The 17,754-nt window shown below is 38.5% G+C and overlaps 1 protein-coding gene across 2 annotated transcripts; it reads right to left on the bottom strand.

Annotated features, from left to right (window-relative positions):
* Positions 1–6,216: 6,216 nt before the first annotated feature.
* LOC143883779 (putative LRR receptor-like serine/threonine-protein kinase At1g14390) lies at positions 6,217–8,545 on the bottom strand. Of its 2 annotated transcripts, none has more exons than XM_077387092.1 (5): positions 8,059–8,545; positions 7,656–7,864; positions 7,453–7,502; positions 7,140–7,251; positions 6,217–6,749 (listed from the first exon to the last, which is right to left on the bottom strand). In XM_077387092.1, the coding sequence occupies exons 2-5, from the start codon at positions 7,845–7,847 to the stop codon at positions 6,516–6,518; spliced, it is 588 nt and encodes a 195-aa protein (XP_077243207.1). In that variant the 5' UTR covers positions 7,848–7,864; positions 8,059–8,545; the 3' UTR covers positions 6,217–6,515. The 2 variants fall into 2 exon arrangements, with proteins under 2 accessions (XP_077243207.1, XP_077243206.1); XM_077387091.1 differs by lacking the exon at positions 8,059–8,545 and adding an exon at positions 7,953–7,972.
* Between the last annotated feature and the right edge of the window lie 9,209 nt (positions 8,546–17,754).

The following is a 17,754-nucleotide window of genomic DNA, read 5'->3' as shown; positions in this document are numbered from 1 at the left end:
AGAATATAGTATATCCACAACTGCACAAGATAACCTAGAGGTCGGCAGTTCAATCCCAGCTTACCTACCGAAAAAAGGAAAGTAATAAGCTTTGCTTGCTTGTGAAAACTTTCTAGAACTTACAGAAGACTTCAAGCTCTTGCTAGCAGACTTGGAATCCTTTAGGCCCTATTTAGATGGCAAGAACTTTGAGGAAAAGTTTGGAAAGGAAAAATATTTCAAAGATTTTGTACTTGTTTTACACATGAAAAAGCTAATTGGAACCACCACTATTCAAATTTTACTAAGAGGAACATACAATTTATAATAATATCCTTCCAAATTAACCATAATCATATCATTTCCATCTAAATTGTGGAAAGACGAAAATTTTCCAAGAAAGTTTTTTCCATCTGAAATTTTTTTCTTGCAACTCAAACAAGGCCTTAAGGTAGACCTGAAAAGGAATCTTAATGACTAGCTTAATACATTCCAAAGGAGGACTTCAAGGCACCTAAAAAATAAAACACTTGCTTAAGACTGGCATAAGTCTGCTAACTAATGCTGGTTGTCGAAGGGTCAGAAATGCTAAACTCTCTAACACTAGACAGTATTACTGAAAGGATATTCCCAATCAAACCATATGAAACGAAGAATCATGATCATGGACAGCTCAAGATTAATATCGAAGGAGCTGGAATTGGTGGAATTCTTCAACATAAAGAAAGAATGATTCTTGGTTTATTCTCCATTGAAGTCATGAAAGAACAGTTTTTTGGACTAGAGCTCTCATCCATTTTCATGGGAGTGAAAATGGTGCAAAAATGGGGAACCCCAAATCTATAGATTAGAGCCGATTAATTATTTGCAGTAGATGTAATTACGGGGAAAATCCAAGCCCCCATGGAAAATATCCCAATGATAACCCACATTCGAAAAATCCTCAACACTTTCAGAGCCTGGTGCATAACTCACATGCCTCGGCCGCAGACTTCCTCTCAAAGTGAGGTTGCCCATGCAAGGGAGACGATATCCCTCTTCTCCTCTTCCCTCCAATGCTCATGGAAATAATCCAGTCAGATAGGGAAAGAAAATTGTACTCTTGTTTATAATTTGTTCACTAGTTTCATCTATTCTTCTTGTATTCTTTCCTTCTATTCAATGCACTGGTAGGGGTTCCGCCAAACCCCAGCTCACCCATAAAAAAAATCTAGTTACAATTTATTGTGGCTATCCAAACCTTATCTCGTATGGTTTTCTTAGTGTGGAGATCCACACCTAAGACATACTTTCATTGTACTTATCCACACTAGCATATATGATAGCCATTCTCACTAGCTTAGCTTTTCTCACTGAATCCATCCGCACTTTATAAAATACTCAGTGTAGGTGCCCTAGTGAAAGTTTTACTGCCTATAAGGTCCTACTTGTGATTGAAAATGAGCATGGGCTTTAGGATTATACTAATAAACGGCGGAAATGAAGTAATTGATCGCAAGAAAGTAATGTAAGAATCAAATGGTAAAGAAGTGACTTATCGACTGAGTTGAGGCATGAATATGAATCTGCTATCCATAAGGCAAATATTGCCCTCATAAATGACTAATCGATGGTACTTATGGGATCTCCAATGTATGCCTCCCGGATACAACAACTCCGCTCCAGGATTGTGCATTCAAACAACCTGGACGCCTTGGGAAAATGATTATGTTTGCCATGATAAAAAAAATAGAACAGAAAAGGGACCAAACTTTACAGGGGGAGAAGGGAGAGAACAAATATATTCTAAAATAACTTTTACGTATTCTCGATCGAATATTTCAAAAGGTTAAAGAGACGTGATTAATGAAAAGTTATGTTGAAAACTGTTTTGAAATGTTTTCATAACGATAGCTTATGCTAAACTAACCTAACCCGGCCCGGCCCGGCCCGGCTCGGAAAAATTGCTACTCAAACCCCGGAATGATATTCCAAATCAAAGTAATTGAAAACACGCTACCCAAGCCCCGGAAAATACGCTACCCTTGGAGATGATGTGCTCCCTTCTCCACTGGGTTGATCGGCGTTCGGCTCCCAAGATACAACAATCCGTTGGGTCTCTTCCGGAATCGATCTGTGGGGACGCGGGTAGAACTCAAGCTTAAAAGCTAGCCATTAAGGGTAGGGTGCCCATTCCCTTATAAAGTCCATCCACATCTATTACACTTCCGATATGGGATCTTTGCTTTCACGTGGATCCCCCAACAATCTCCCCCTCCATGTGGAGACAATGTGGGAGCTACGAGATCTTCCCCGAGAGATATTTTACCATTCTCGGAGACATACCGGGGTTACTGAGATCTTCCCTGAGGGATTTTTCGTCCTTAGAGGCACACCAGAGTTACCACAGCCTAGCATTGATACCACTGGTTGTTTGACATGGTATCGGATGCAAGGGTCCCGAGTTCAAACCTCCTTGAATACAAAAATCCATATGCAATGGCCAAATCCAAAAGAGAGGACACATGTGCCACACGTAGGCCAACCCTAAAAGAGGGGCCACAAGTGAGGGGGTGTTAAAGTATAAAAGATTAAATAATGCCTTCTCCAGCCGCTTAAGCTTTTGAAGCAACTGGTTGTTTGACACGATCCCTCGAACTCGTCACCACCCGTGTTACAAAAGATGATAGAAGATGTAACCAAAAATAAATCAATGGAGTTTCTGGGAGAAGAAAACAGATAGCTTTTATAGAGATAAAGAGACCTCACCAGAAAGTGGTCCTTCTCCCATTTTGAGATTATCGAAACAGAGATTTTGTACGGAAGAATAAACATGAAACGTCTCCACCCCTTCTAAAAGCCCTCTTAACGTTTCCACTTTCCCTCATTTATAGGTTTTAATGTCTCCCACCCTTTCAACCCATAAAAAGTATATAGTAAATAAAATCTTTTGATTTCTTTAAACATTGAGAAACATTAAAACCAAAATGTCACATTTTCATCCCTTGGGACACCTTGCATGTAAACGAACGAGAAGTGGGTCTTGATAAATGTCTTTTAAAAAGGAGAATAAAAAGGAAACGATAAATGCACCCATTTTCATCCCTTGGGACACCTGGCTAGAGTGTATCTATGACTGCAAAGGGGCTGATCTACTTCACATTTAAGGAATGACGTGACCTGATTGCCACGTACAATGCAGCCGGCTGTCCTAAGCGATGGAAAGGGGCGCATTTATCATTTCCCGAATAAAAGTGTCTTTCATTTTAGCATTTTCCATTTCCATTAAGGCCCTGTTTGGATTGCAAGAATCTTTCGAAAAAGTAGGGAAAGGAAACATATTTCAAAAAATTCCAAACTTTTTTTACACAAACCAACCCTATTCAATTTTTACTTAGGGACCCTCAATTTCTGATAGTATCCCTCTAAATTAACCAAACAGGGTCGTAGAAAAGAAAAAAATTGAAAAAAATATTTTCATTCGGAAATATTTTTATTGCAATCCAAACAGGGTTTTAATGCTGGGCATCTTTCGCATGTGTATTTATTTTCGATTGAGCAGGGTTTGCTGAAGTTTTATTTCGTTTACTTACATCTGCCTCGTACTTTCCTAAATGAAGTGTTCTTTACCTACATGTATCAGAATATGTAGGTCCCACCCATATCATTTAATTTGGACCATGTAACTGATCAATACACTCATAGAATCTTAACTATCTCTAAAAAGGCGGCCCAGTGCACGAGGTTGCCGCTATTGCGGGGTCTGTGTAGGGCTACATGTATGCAGCCTTACCCCTGCTTTGCAGAGAGGCTGTTATCGTGACTCGAACTCGTGACCAGTATTGGAGCAACCTTACCGTTGGCCAAGAATCTTAACTATTTCTGCAAATGTACTTTTTCATCATTATTTCTTCTGTTCTTTTCTTGATCATTAATTTCTAGGATCTTGACCTGATGGTTACGATGATTAGCTGTGTGCTTTGTGCATGGTTGTAGATCAAGGTGGGCCCATGATGATCTGATGAGTGATTGAGATGGTGGTGTTGTATATATGAGAGATTTTCCCCACTTTTGTAGTTTCCTTTGGATTCCATGCCTGCAACATTGCCTCATGTCGGATGGGGATGAAAATGGTGGATTGCAAATGACCTTTCGTGTCCTTATATGGGAAGTGATATATTTGCCCCCTTTTCTTCCTCGGGCCACCCCTCTAGTGTATTTATGACTACTCTTTTCAACAGGGGTGGCCAGTGAAGAAAAAAGGGCTAGATATCATTTCCCTTCAAAAAGAGAATGTGGAATACACAATTGCTAATTAGTGGGACCACCACCACGAATGTAAGGTGGGAAACTTGGTAGGTAGTGTGATTCAGATGGTCGTCTGAAGTGTATAACACGGCATAGATATGGATAATTGAAATGGAGATTAAGAGACCTTTCATTGAAATTGTTGGTAATCTTTTGGAGTATATACGGGAAATGATACTTTTTCCATTCTTTTCTAATATTTTCACCCATTTTCGTTTATCTTTCCCTAAAAAAGATGGCATTTCCAAACTTTGTTTGATTTTTAAAGGAAGGGAAAAAAATACAAGAAAACCGAGTAAGAAATATGCCACCAAACCAATACTCAATTCGCGGTAGAGTAGAGTAATTGTGATGTTTCATTTGGGCACACCTCATTGTGTGACAATGGGGCATGCCCCACTAGGACATAGTGGGTGTCAACTTAGGTTGATCTAAATCGCCCATTTCATATTGTGACAAATTATAACGGTGGATGAACAAAGTGACTCTTCAGAACAAAGAATCTTAATAGGAGAGAAAGAGAGGTAGGCAAGGCACAACGAAGCTTTCTCTTATAGATTCTTTTTCTCCACTTATGAAGGTGGCTACACAGAAATAAGTCCCACGAAAATTGTTGGGGTTCCACGCAAAAGCAAAATAGTCCCACATTGGTTAAGTAAGATGGATGGGGATGGATTATAAGGGAATGGGCACGCTCCTTCTAACAACTAGCTTTTAGGGGCGAGTTCTACCCGGTTAAATTCCTTACAAAAATAACGCATACGCCAAGAACAAGGTCTACACCCCGAATTTTGGACAAGTATGCCCTTACATATAGGAAAAGAGCAGAGTTAAAGGGGAGAAAGTTATCTTAAAATTGAGACCGCAAGCCTTTTTTTTTGTTAATAGAAAATAAAAAGGATATGAAGGCACCACGTCAAATGAAAAGTACCCTTTCATTTTAAAACAATATTTGTTCACAACCTAAAGTGTCTTCTAGTTGGAAACATCATTTCACAAAGAGAAATGTCTCTTTCAAATTTCTCATTGAAAAATCTCATTTTTCTATTTAAAAAAAATAAAATATTTTAAAAATATCCAACATTTCAAAGGCACACCAATCATGCATTATATCTTAATAATATGTGTTTATGTCTTTCACCCCTTGATCATGAGATGAATATCACAAGATATTGTGTTTTATTTTGGATTTAAAACCACTCTCTCCATCTCTTGTGTCTTGATTTGGCTAAAATCTTTGAGAGATTGGATTATGCTCAACTTGTATTATATTGTGAGAGATTTCTTCTTCATTCTTCATCGTGCAACCAGCCCCTAAAATGAGGCAAACCAAGTTCTTTCTCTTCTTCATTCATTTTCATTGTAAAGGTGGAAGGGCACCAATATTAAACCCCTTGAAGCTTCAAGCTTGTATGGGCTCACATACGGCCTACTAGGGAGGATAGCAATAGTAGATTTCATCAAGGAGAAAAACTTGAGAAGAGTGGAGTATGCCTTGGTTTGAAGGCCGAACCACTATAAATTATTGGTGTACATTTCTCTTTCCCTTATCTTCTTTTCTTCTCTTAGTTATGCTTATCATGTTTATATTTTCATTCTACTTGGCTAACCACTCAACTAAAGATTAATAAGCAAAAGGGTTAGGATTAAAGATCAAAGTTTAAAGAGCTTAAAATTTTAATAGCCAACCAATTCCCACCCCCCTGTTTCGTGGTTGCCCTACTTGGGATTCACATTGATTTAAGCATAAGGCTTTGGATAGATCTGAAGGCCACATCAAAACTAAGTTCTTCAGGGAGAGTATTCAACGTTCAGATAATGTGCATCATCTGCACCTTCAATTTGATCATCATGGCAGAGGTAACGATCTATTTTCGCTTAAGGTTGATTATTTTTCTAACAAATATCATCAGTAGGCTAAATAAAAATGTATAATTTAAGAAAAAAGTATAAAATAAAAAATATCATTAAATTATCATGTTAATTTCACAATGAATTATAAAAATGAAAATATCTTGATATTTCTTAAAATCTTGGGAATATTTCGGGATTTTCTCATTTTATAAGACATCTTATTCCCCCTGCTCATTAAACATATCCTCCCTTCATTAACAATCACTGTCATAAAAAATAGAAAGAACCATAGGAGAATAGGATGGGTAGAAATATACAAACAAGTATCATGATCCGAATTTTTGAAATACCACCAAGTGATAAAAATCAATACAAAATGAAGGATACATTAATCTCTATGAATGTGTACCGAGGTTCTCGCTGTTCGCCCATCCATCTTGAACTTGAGCTGAATACTGCAAGTTCCAGAGAACATCTTCTATCGATGGACGCTGACCAATATCTTCAGATAGACAGCTTATGATGATCTCAACTGCAGGTTTTAAGGACTCATAGGCAAAAGTACCTCTAATGGAAGGATCACTTTCCCCCCTCAGTTTTTTCGGGCCTTCTGCTAGGCCCCTCTCTAGCTGTGAACCACAAAAAAACATACATAAACTTTAAAAAAATTACTAAAATTTCAACATACTATTATGAAATAAAAATCTATTCATGATTCAATCTTGATGTCTAATGGCGTGTCACAACTCGCAATCATGGGTTCAAAATTTCCTAATACAAGGAATTCGTTTCGTTAACATACTACCAAAACCTTCTTTCTCCAGTTATTAAAGGAGTTTTTTTTTTTTTTGAATAATCCAAACACTTGGATATTTTCTGAAGAGATTTCCATGTTTTTAAAAAACTAGAAATATGTTTTAGAAATAGCTGATTAATAGCTTAGAAATAGTTTAAATAAAAACATTTCAATTTCTCTCTCTAAATGCATTAATAGTAAAATGGAGGAATGGGTTGTTTACCTTATGTTTCAAGACATCCAATTCTGTCTGAGATGTGATGGGATTTCCTGTAATAATTTCTAGTAGAATAACTCCCAGCTGGTAAACATCTTCTTTATCACCATGTCCAGTACTGCAGATAAAGAAAGTAAAAACCAATTCGCACTGAATTCACCGTAACATGCTTGGTGGTCATCACTATATACACTCCCACATGTAAGAAATATAAACGCTTTTTAGGCTGACGATGATCAACTACACTTAATTTTGATTTGGGTTTTATATAAGACACACTCCAGCTATAAGCATTATATCAAAAAAGGTGGTTGTTTACCTGTCAAGATCGCCAAGTTCTGCTCCATTGAAAGGGCTTTCAGAACCGACCTACATTATTAAAGATGAAAATTAGCTGAAATTGAGACCTTTTGGTTCAAACAAAAAAAAAGATCAATAAAATTAGGGGTGTATTAAGTAAATGTGGATACTTCATATTAACAAAAAATAAAAACTGAACTATTCACTCTAAGTGGAGCTGACCTTAGTGATCTTATTGATAAATGGTCTTCGAAGCTTATAATCACTAATTTTGGCTATGAGATTTTCATCCAACAAAATATTCTTTATATTAAAATTATTTCCTAAAACACCAGGCACAATTCTTGTATGCAAGAATTGGATTCCTCTCGCAATTCCCGTAGCAGCAGCTAATCTTTGTGGCCATTTCAACATCTCTTACTTTCGCCGTTCTTCCAAATAAATTATAAGAATTGAAATCTTATGATATTTCAGATATTAATGTCTGAAAAGCAATAGGATAATGGTTATTCCCCTTACCAGTAAGATGACTCCTCATTTGAAACGTATTCGAAGACAAGAAAGATGGTATCAGTGGCATTAGGGGATTCTCATAAGTGACAAAGCAGTGTCCAAGAGTGCTGACCTAATGGCGATGTCTGAGCTTTGAAATTACTTCCATTTGCTGTTTTAAGACTTTAAGAGCATGCCTTTGCTTTAGTTTCAGACACCTCACCACGACCACTGATCAGTCACTGAGCCAGCCTTGGTACAACTAAAATTGCAAAAGAAGCCAAGATGATGTGAAATTATTCAGATGTCAACATTGAAAGTGAAGCAGTCTGTGTCTAGTAGAGATGATGTTTTAACCATATTAATTTACAAAATTCTATCAAATTCATGGAGATATGACGATGGAATCATCACCCAAAGTCAGAAAAGAATAATAACTTCCAGTTTTTCAAATATTGTATATTGGTCCAGTAAGATACACCATAATCAGGAAAGGTTACTGCAACATATGAAAATGGGAATGTTATCCCTATTTCTGGGACATTAAATAGAACAGTCCAAATCTTTTGTCTTTTTCATTTATTTTAATTCGTGAGTACATGTATGGCATCTGAAATCCTCCTACGAGATGCCCATGTCCGAAACTCTAATGACATAGACATTACAAGAAAACTGCAATTTACTGTCCTCTTGAGTTACTTTAGTTCATGAGTTATAGCTCCCAAATTTGTCTTACGTAGGTAGAAAAATCACTTGGTATGTTTTATGAATTAGGTTAAAAATATAACTAGTGATGGAAATATAACTAGTGATTGAAAGACACCATTTAGAGAGAGATATTGTAGTGCTTAAAATCTTATCATTGCTCAAGAAGTCAACCCAAAGCAAAAGTGGGTTGAATCAGGCAGTCAATGATTTACGCAGCGAGTTGATTGCATCGGGTGGATCAACGACTTTTATTGACTCAGTAGATCTGAAATCAAGTTGATTTGTGCGAGTCAATGATTGACCAAGTGAAGTTTCAAACATAGAAAAAGTAAATCCAATCACTACTTGTGGAAATATAAACCAGAGCATTGATGCATTTTGAAGGGTCCAACTTTTCACTACATGAAATTATAACAGTGCGGAAACTCAAAATGAACTGACAATAACAAATCATGCAAGTGAAAATAAATATTTTTCGATAGAGTTGAACACTATTACTGACTGAATTAAGCCTATAATGTATGCAAATAACCTATATTACTTTGAGATCTTTACCATGAGCGCGTGTGATTACTTTTCAAATTTTGAGAAAATAAAAAATTCTGAAACCAGCTTAGTTATGTGGAATCCGTCAGACAGATTTTAACTGTAAACACCTAAAAACATTTCTTCTTTGCTCTTGATCCATTCATAACTTGGGAGTTAGGCTGCTTAGGGAATTGAAAACTGATAAGGAGGATAACTTTATATAAAATTCACTACCTGTGGACCCCGATCCGAGAGGATGGGTGCTGAGGACATGAGATCCTCTGCAATCCTCAAAGATCTCCACATGTGAAGGAGAGCTCTACCAAGGAACTCTCAAAATAAGTGCCACTCTCATAGCCTAGCACGAGTGGTGATAAATGAGATACCTCTTGATCCAAGGATAAATCCTCAAACCAAGACGTACCTAAAACAAACTCAGAGTCGCCATCCATAAATAGGCCATGGAACTCCAAAACAAATCCTCTGTGCAATAGATAACCAGAAATATATATATATATATATATATATATATATATATATATATATATATATGGGCTCGTGCCTGGTTACGAATGGAGAAGGTCCGAAGAGCACCCCCAATTCGTCCGAGTGCAAGCACTTGGTCTCTTATGCCATTTTTTATTAACTCCAAAGAATTTTAGGCAAAATCATGTGAAATGGGAACAAAATATCCCCGAGAAAACGTCTACCTAATCATGTATGTTCCGGGGATTAAATAATAAGCACACACGAGATGAACGAAAGAAGTGTCACCTAATCACAGTTAGGTTATGAGTGACATACCTAATGGGTGTCTAAGTTCTGGTGGACAAAGACATGCATGCTACAGCTAAAGGTATAAGGTCCGCACAAGAAAATATGAAAGCACAACAAAACATGCAATATAACTTGATACCACACAAGACACAACACAACAAATCCTAAACTCTAAATGATTTCGCCCGATTCTTTGGATGGTCTGATATTCATCTAAAGCTGCCTACGTATCCCCGCCTCCACGAGAATCAAAGCAACGTAGTTCTTCGCACCTATTCTAAGCTATGATGCCTAAGGCATCTAGACCTCTATCCTAGACTCGACCTGAAAGACCGGACTAGTTATTAAAGCTTCTTGTGCAATTATTTAAATTCCAGTGGATTGTGAATTTTAGGACATCCTATATGCCCTAACTAAACGCAAGTTAGCCCTAAGCTAATGCAGATGGTTCCTACAACCTATGTGTAACTAGGCTGTGTGTCCTAAGGAAAACAATGGGATCTCTAACGCATCCTAGACCTAGTCATCAGTCTGCGATGTGAATCGCCAACTGACTGGACGGAGACACGATAAACTCCTAACTCTAACACAAACACAAACAAAACACACAACACATCAAAAGACAAACTCCTAACTCTAAAACTCTCTATCTAGGACAAACTCCTAACTCTAGAGGAAGATCTTGTTGAAAACAAGGTTTTAAAAGATTTTTGTGCTTTTTAAGGAATTCAAATGATTTATTTACAAAGTTTGGCTGGACTTGGGATAAAGATCCCAAGCTGCACTACGTACCTCGTGGAAGAGGATCAAGCCAACGTAGTTCGAAAATCGAACTCTCCTAACTACCACTAAAATTTAACACTCCAAATGATTTAAGGCTTTTGATGTTTTCAAATGTTTTTTATTTTCAAATGCTTCTAATGTTTTTCCAAATATTTTTGTTGTTTTAAATTTCTGATGTTTTTGGATTTTAAAATGTTCAATTGTTTTTTGGTTTCAAATTTCTAATATTTTTGTGATTTTAAATGATTTCAATGTTCTTGTGATTTTAAGATTTCAAATGTTCTGGATTTTAAAATTTCAAATGCTTTCACCCTTTTGGTCAAAGGCCAAAGGAAACACACATGCAACACCCTAGGGTAAAACCCTTAGGGTAAAGGGGAAACCCAAACCAACAAATTAGTATCCCAAAATAAGATGAAACAATCCACGAACAAGTAAACAAGTGCCCCAAGAACAAAGAAAACAATCTAAAATCCTAAGTAAGCAAAGCTCTAATAAGACTGTGCTAGTCTCTAATAAAGAAGAACGACAACAACTCTAAAGGAGAAACCCCTAGCTACCAACACTAAAGAAGAGAGTACAAATGAGTCGGACTCTCTAATAACACTATCAAAACAAGGGTAAATAAGTCAAAAACTTACTCTAGAAAAAGGGGAGACTCTAACATGAGGTTGGGTAGGCCTCCTAAAGGGAAAACTCTCTAAATGAGACAAGGCTTGTCTCCAATTAGGGGTTCTATAAACGAGGCAAGGCATGCCTATAAACGAGGCAAGGCATGCCTCCTAGACACAAAGGTGAGCTCCAAGTACCCCTATCATCACCCTTGTAATGATAAGCAAGGTCAGGGCAACTAAAAAGACTAAGTTAGTCTTCTACTTATGAGGGTGTTCCACAAATGAGGCTAGGCAAACCTCCTAAAAGGATGAACTCTATAAATGAGACAAAGCCTGTCTCCTATGGGCGGACTCCTCTAATGCTAAATCCAAGGTATACACCCTAAGAGATAAACTCTAAACAATGAGGCTTGTCTTCAAACGAGAACTGCCTCATGAGACAAGGTATGTCTCCTAATATGGCTCTAGATGACTCTTTCCTTGCCCTTGCAATGAATGGGCTACTTATGGGTTAAGGGCACCTAAAAGACTACGAACACTCTACCTAAAGATAATACAATAAACAAGCTATAGATAATACACACCTTCCCAACAATGATTTCTTAATGAAATACCCTAGTACAAATAGGAAACTAATTTTAGAAAAGATCACAACTATAGATAATACACACCTTCCCTTCTGTATCAAATGACCAATACCCACTACCCTAAAGTCCATGTAGAGAAATAAGTCACAAATTACACACACATAGTCAAAGTGGAGTTTTGAACTGGGCTCTTGCAGAAAAGGTATACCTAGGTTCATGCTTTAACTTAATTACAGGCCATAATATTTAGTGAACGAAGGTTGGACTCCTAAACGGGGCAGGGGTACCCTGTGCCATAAAAAAAAAAAAAAAAAAGGGTCCACTGCAACTTCATCATAAAACAAATCAGCCACAACCAAACTGAAGCATTCAAAGTGTATAACAATCTTGTACAAAACTTCTCCAATTGGACCATATAAAAGTAAAATCTACAGTTTTGACATCCACCACAAGAAGCCAAACTCGTATTTATTCAAAAATCATGAACCTCAATAAATTCAAAAAAGGAAATAACCTAAACTAAAACTTCTAAGAAAGTATACCCTACCATATAACAAAGAAACAATTACAGAATTAAGACATGAGGAAGTTGTTCCCACATTACCATTCAAAAAAGAAAAAATAAAAAAATGTTCTCACATTGCAAAGTGCAAACATGTAATAACCACACAGCAAGAGAGAGGTCTAGCAATTAGAACCTATCCACTCGAAAGAATATTATAGGCGTCCAGAAATTCAAAGTTTTAAATTTAAAAACAAAAAGAAGAAAATAATAAAAATAACCGTGCACCTGCAAATAAAATGCAAAGTGAAGCATGCAGTTCGAGGTGAACCCTACAATGTATAGTTAAGTTTTAACCATCCATAATATAGGTAGATGAAAATGACAAATAATAATCAAGTCATAGATGAAAACAGTGGCCTCCATAAACAGTAGAATCATAGTCAAACGCTCTAAGCATGTTGTGCACAAGAAATAGAATAAATACAAGGACCTTGAGACTTGTCCTCTCCGATTCTAAGATGAAAATAGCCGAAATAACCTTACTAGGATGGTAAGAAAATTAAAATGAAGCGCGGAGCTTAACGCTAATTGAAGTTATACCTTAACCATCCAGCTTGGGACGACCACATTTTCTAAGGCTGGTTTCTGGATATTCACACTGTCAAGATTTCCACTTTCCTCGATGTGATTGCAGCTCATTTCTTTGGTAAGAACCCCACATATCCAGCAAACATAGCCTAAGTCATCTTTGGGAAAGCAAGAATGGTCACATTTTTTGTTCTCTATTGTGTCGATTCTTGGCCTTCTTTTTTTTAATAATCTTAGGACTTGTGACTTTCTTTTACCAATACTAAAGTGAATGTAATTTATTATGTCATTTGATCATTTTTCGCTCTGGTGTGCAGGGCAATAGAGCATTCACACCACTTCGGTCATCTTTGGAGGAGTTGAGACCCCAATATTCCAATTAAGCAACTTCGCTGGAGTTTTTTTTTTAAAATTGCAAAGCAAGCTGATTTGAAGGTGATCTTTAATCACAGATGATAGGCTGACATGGTGAGGCCTATCGACGGATACCATACTACATCGGCAGGGGAGCCCTACGGGGGGAACTACGCTGATTTTCGGTCACGCACCACTTATCGGCAGGGGAGCCCTACGGGGGGAACTGTGCTGATTTTCAGTCATGCACCACTTATCTGCAGGAGAGCCCTACGGGGGGAACTGCGCTGATTTTTTGGCATGATCCAGTTATCGGCAGGAGAGCCCTAAGGGGGAAACTGCGCCGATTTTCAGTCATGCATCACTTATCGGCAGGAGAGCCCTACGGGGGTGAACTGCGCTGATTTTTGGGCATGATCCACTTATCGGCAGGGGAGCCCTAGGGTGGAATTGCTCTGATTTTTTAGCATGTTCCACTTATCAGGAGGGGAGCCCTATGGGGGGAACTGCGCTTTCGGTCAAGCACCACTTATCGGCAGGGGAGCCCTACGGGGGGAACGACGCTGATTTTCAGTCATGCACGCTGATTTTTTGGCATGATCCCCTTATCGGCAAGGGAGCCCTACGGAAGGAACTGCGCTGATTTTCGGTCATGCACCACTTATCGGCAGGGGAGCCCTACAGGGGGGAACTGCGCTGATTTTTGGGTATGATCCACTTATTGGCAGTGGAACCCTAGGGGGGGAACTGCGCTGATTTTTTGGCATGTACCACCTTTCGGCACTGGAGCCCTACAGGGGGGACTGCGCTGATTTTCAGTCACGCACCACTTATCAACAGGGGAGCCCTACGGGGGGAACTACGCTGATTTTCGGTCACGCACCACTTATCGGCAGGGGAGCCCTATTGGGGGAACTGTGCTGATTTTTGGGCATTGACCATTTATGCGTAGGGGATCCTTACGGGGGGGAATTGCGCTAATTTTCGATCATGGACCATTTATCGGCAGGGGAGCCCTACGGGGGGAACTGCACCACTTTATGATGCTTTATTCTGTAGGGGAACCCTTTGCCCCCCCCCCCCCCCCCCTCTTTTTAGGCGACTGTGCCGTTTAGATTTAATTTAATATGTTGGTTTATCATACTGATTTTTTTTGCTTCTTTTTAGGCGGTGAATATATTGGGGTGGTTCTACAGAAAACGACTTTGTTTGCTCAAGCAACGGATCTTAGTCCAATGTCCTTACCTTTTAAAGACCTTTTGTGGTCTTACTCTAGGGCCCTTACCTTTTAAAGACCTTCTGTGACCTTTTCAATAGCTTTAGCCAAGTTGTAACCAATACGGGTGGTATGCTAAAGCTGCCCTTGTCAGTGCCAGTAGGCGCATCCAAAACTAGTTTCATTTGCCTTTCCCGTCTTTTGATCTTTGGATTTGGAATATTTAAGGAGTTGCCTAAGACAAAATAAACACAGTTTCGCTCTTTTGGTATTTTTTGTTTCCACGTATGTCCCATGAAGTGTTTCACTTGCTTCTAAGTTCCACTTAGATTTTATGTCCCCAATGTATGTCCCCTCAGTTTTGAGTCCTTGTTGATTAGTAAGAAGGATATGCCTTTGTTATCCTCTCTCAAGTTTTCTTTACTTTCGCTTCTTTAACCACATGTGATTTTGTAAAACATCATCCTCCTTGTACTTGCAACTGTTTATCACATTTACAGTATCTTGAGGTTCATGTTCTTTAATCATTTCACAGCGGTCTTGAACTAGGATGTGCTCTTGTAGTACAAGAGATTCTGGTGAAGATTGCCCAGTCACCCAACCAAAGGTAAGTTCTCTGCTATCGCGGAGTTTGTGGTTGATCAGGGTGATGAATGTCCCCAATTTGTCACATGTGGCAGAGTAACACTCCAACCTTTAGTCCATGCAGCATGTCAAATGTCACATGTGGCAGGAGTAGAGCGCATTGGACCTGATGTTCAGATTGCTTCTGAGAGAGCAAATGGTTCTGTTGCTGCAACAACTGCTGCTGCTCCTCGATGTAAAAATTTCTACTTCAGCTGTTGTGGGATCTGTTAACTCGGTATCTATTGTAGTGGCATTTACTGCCTTTGTCTAAGCATAGGAAACGCTTGCTGCTGCCGCATTTGATGGCCCTTAACCATACCAGTTCATCAAACTAATTTGGGTTTAGTGGTATTTTTTTTTTCAGTAGGGAAATCAGAATGAGATTTTCTATTTCGGCTTTTGAGACAAGCATATGGCTGTCAGGTTTTGTTGGAAGATGGAACGAGAGTTTCTATGTTGGCTTTAGGGATCATATGCTTCTACATTTGGTTCTTACTGCTGAAGCGTGCGCTGTCTTTGATGGTGGCATGCCTTTCATATTATTTGCTGCTACTTTTGATTAGGCTGCATACGTGAATCAGCAATTTTTTATTTTCAGCATCTCTCTGTTGAGTATGCTGACTGTTTTCCTTTTTTTTTAAACTTTTTCACCAACAAACCAAGCTTGGGACTGCAACTATTTCTCCCTTGTGAAGCAGTATTTCTCTATTCTGTTTTCCAACATTTCTAGCTGATCATGAATGTTTTTTTCAACTTTTTTTTCTTAGATGTCTTGGTGTAGAAAAGTGACCCTGCATTTCTGAGCACTCGCAGTCCCATATATTCCCATGTTTTCTGACCATATGTACAGTCCCATGTTTTTTCCTTGAATATTTTTCTGAAGTGTAAACAGTCATCATCAGATGAGCAACAATTTTCGTTGTCAGATCATCAAATACAAGACTATTCATATATTCTACAGTATCGGAATCTGCGGTGTTAACTTCAATTGAAACGTTGGGAAAACATCCTGGACAAACATTAGACATCTATTGCTCTTTCAAGGACTTGGTTTCTTGACTAGTCCCTTCAAACCCTTTACCAACAGTATTCGCAAGTTGATCCTCATTATTTTGGCGTCCAATAGCTCTGCTCGCCACTCAATCAAATGCACCATTGCGATTTCCAATGACTTTGCTCTGGACCTAACTATCCACTGAGCAGAATGAGTCATTCTTCATGGCAGCACGTCTTTTAAGGCTCTCCATATGATCTTTTATCAAATACTGTAACACCAAGTTTTGAGACTTGGCCGTCGACACTTGCCATATGTTCCTTGTAAGAATCAATAAGATTTTTTTTTCTTCTGCTTTGGAAACAACTTCCTGTCAAATACTTTTGACTGAACAGCACAACTACACTTGCCAAAGGAGTATGAATGTGATTCTTTCTATCTACATTTCTCATGCTCACCGGCATCAGATGTGCTCTCTGTTCCATTGAGCTCCTAAATTCATTATAGTCTCGCCTGCGAGCCTCCGGGTTTGCACCATGTAGCAACTGTGAGCTTACATCTATGCCTATTTTATTTGACAAAGATGATGTTATAATTGGTAAATAGATTGGATTTGTTAAAGAGCGGGCTGCTTGGTCTGCTAATGAAGGCAAACTAGATCTAGCTGTTGCAAGAAGAGTGGAATTTATAGATTTATGGACAACATGATCGACATGGTCTCCGAGTAACTGAACACAATGATCACTAGCTACAGCCAAATGGCTAGAATCTTCAATATGCTTGCTGTGAAACGATGTGTTGGTTTTATCTAAAATAAACTTCAGCAATGGCTCTAGACCCTTGGCTCTTAATTTGTGTTCTATTGCACCAATTATGTTTCGTAACCTTATTTATCAGTAGCCTCAGTCTGTATGTTCCCTCCCAAAGGAGGGCTGAAGTGTGAACGAAACATAGAGACCAGTGAAAATTAGTTGCATCACCCTAAGGTGTTCCAATTTAGCAGGATCCAAAGCACGAATACCCTTAATTGGATGAAAAAATAGAGTTGAAATGGCTTTCTTTCTATCTTCTGTAGGAATTTGATGTTTTCTAGAGAAGAGCACCAAGGATTTTGCCTGGCTTCCTCAATCATCGCTTCCTTCCTCAATTACCCTGGGATCAATAGGAAATGACTCAAGTTGCACTGAGGATTGAAAACCTAAGCACTTGGCCTTGCTGAGATGGTTGGCCAAGCCTCAACTCAATATTCGAAGGAGGAACATTCTTTCCCTTAATAAATGTGTCCCTGGAACTGTTGAACCTGCTGACATCAGAATTTGTGCCAACAGATTTTTAAGTTTCTTGAAATTGGACCAGGGAAGAATGGATTTGCTAGCGAGGTTGGCCTATTTGAGTTGACTTTGACAGTTCCATAACCCTGTCCATTCCGCTTTGGTTAGCTGCCGAAGCAGATTATTTTGAAGAGACATTGTGTGACTTTCTTTGAGAGCATTGAAAGCTCGATGGTCTCCATTGGTTCTTATGACAGCTAAGCTTGTATATCCCACA

The sequence above is a fragment of the Tasmannia lanceolata genome, unplaced genomic scaffold (genome assembly GCF_043159265.1).
Source record: "Tasmannia lanceolata isolate RefF3 unplaced genomic scaffold, GAP_Taslan_0.1 ptg000008l, whole genome shotgun sequence".
NCBI classification, from domain to species: Eukaryota; Viridiplantae; Streptophyta; class Magnoliopsida; order Canellales; family Winteraceae; genus Tasmannia; species Tasmannia lanceolata.
This window is presented reverse-complemented; position numbering and strand designations above follow the sequence as displayed.

What these genes read in the sequence shown, in the direction of transcription:
- LOC143883779 (XM_077387092.1), bottom strand. Translation starts at nt 7,847, where the DNA reads ATGTTGAAATGGCCACAAAGATTAGCTGCTGCTACGGGAATTGCGAGA. An exon ending in TTATCAATAAGATCACTAAG is followed by an intron (nt 7,503 to 7,655) that starts GTCAGCTCCACT and finishes TTAATAATGTAG; the next exon opens with GTCGGTTCTGAAAGCCCTTT. An exon ending in GAACTTGGCGATCTTGACAG is followed by an intron (nt 7,252 to 7,452) that starts GTAAACAACCAC and finishes CTTTATCTGCAG; the next exon opens with TACTGGACATGGTGATAAAG.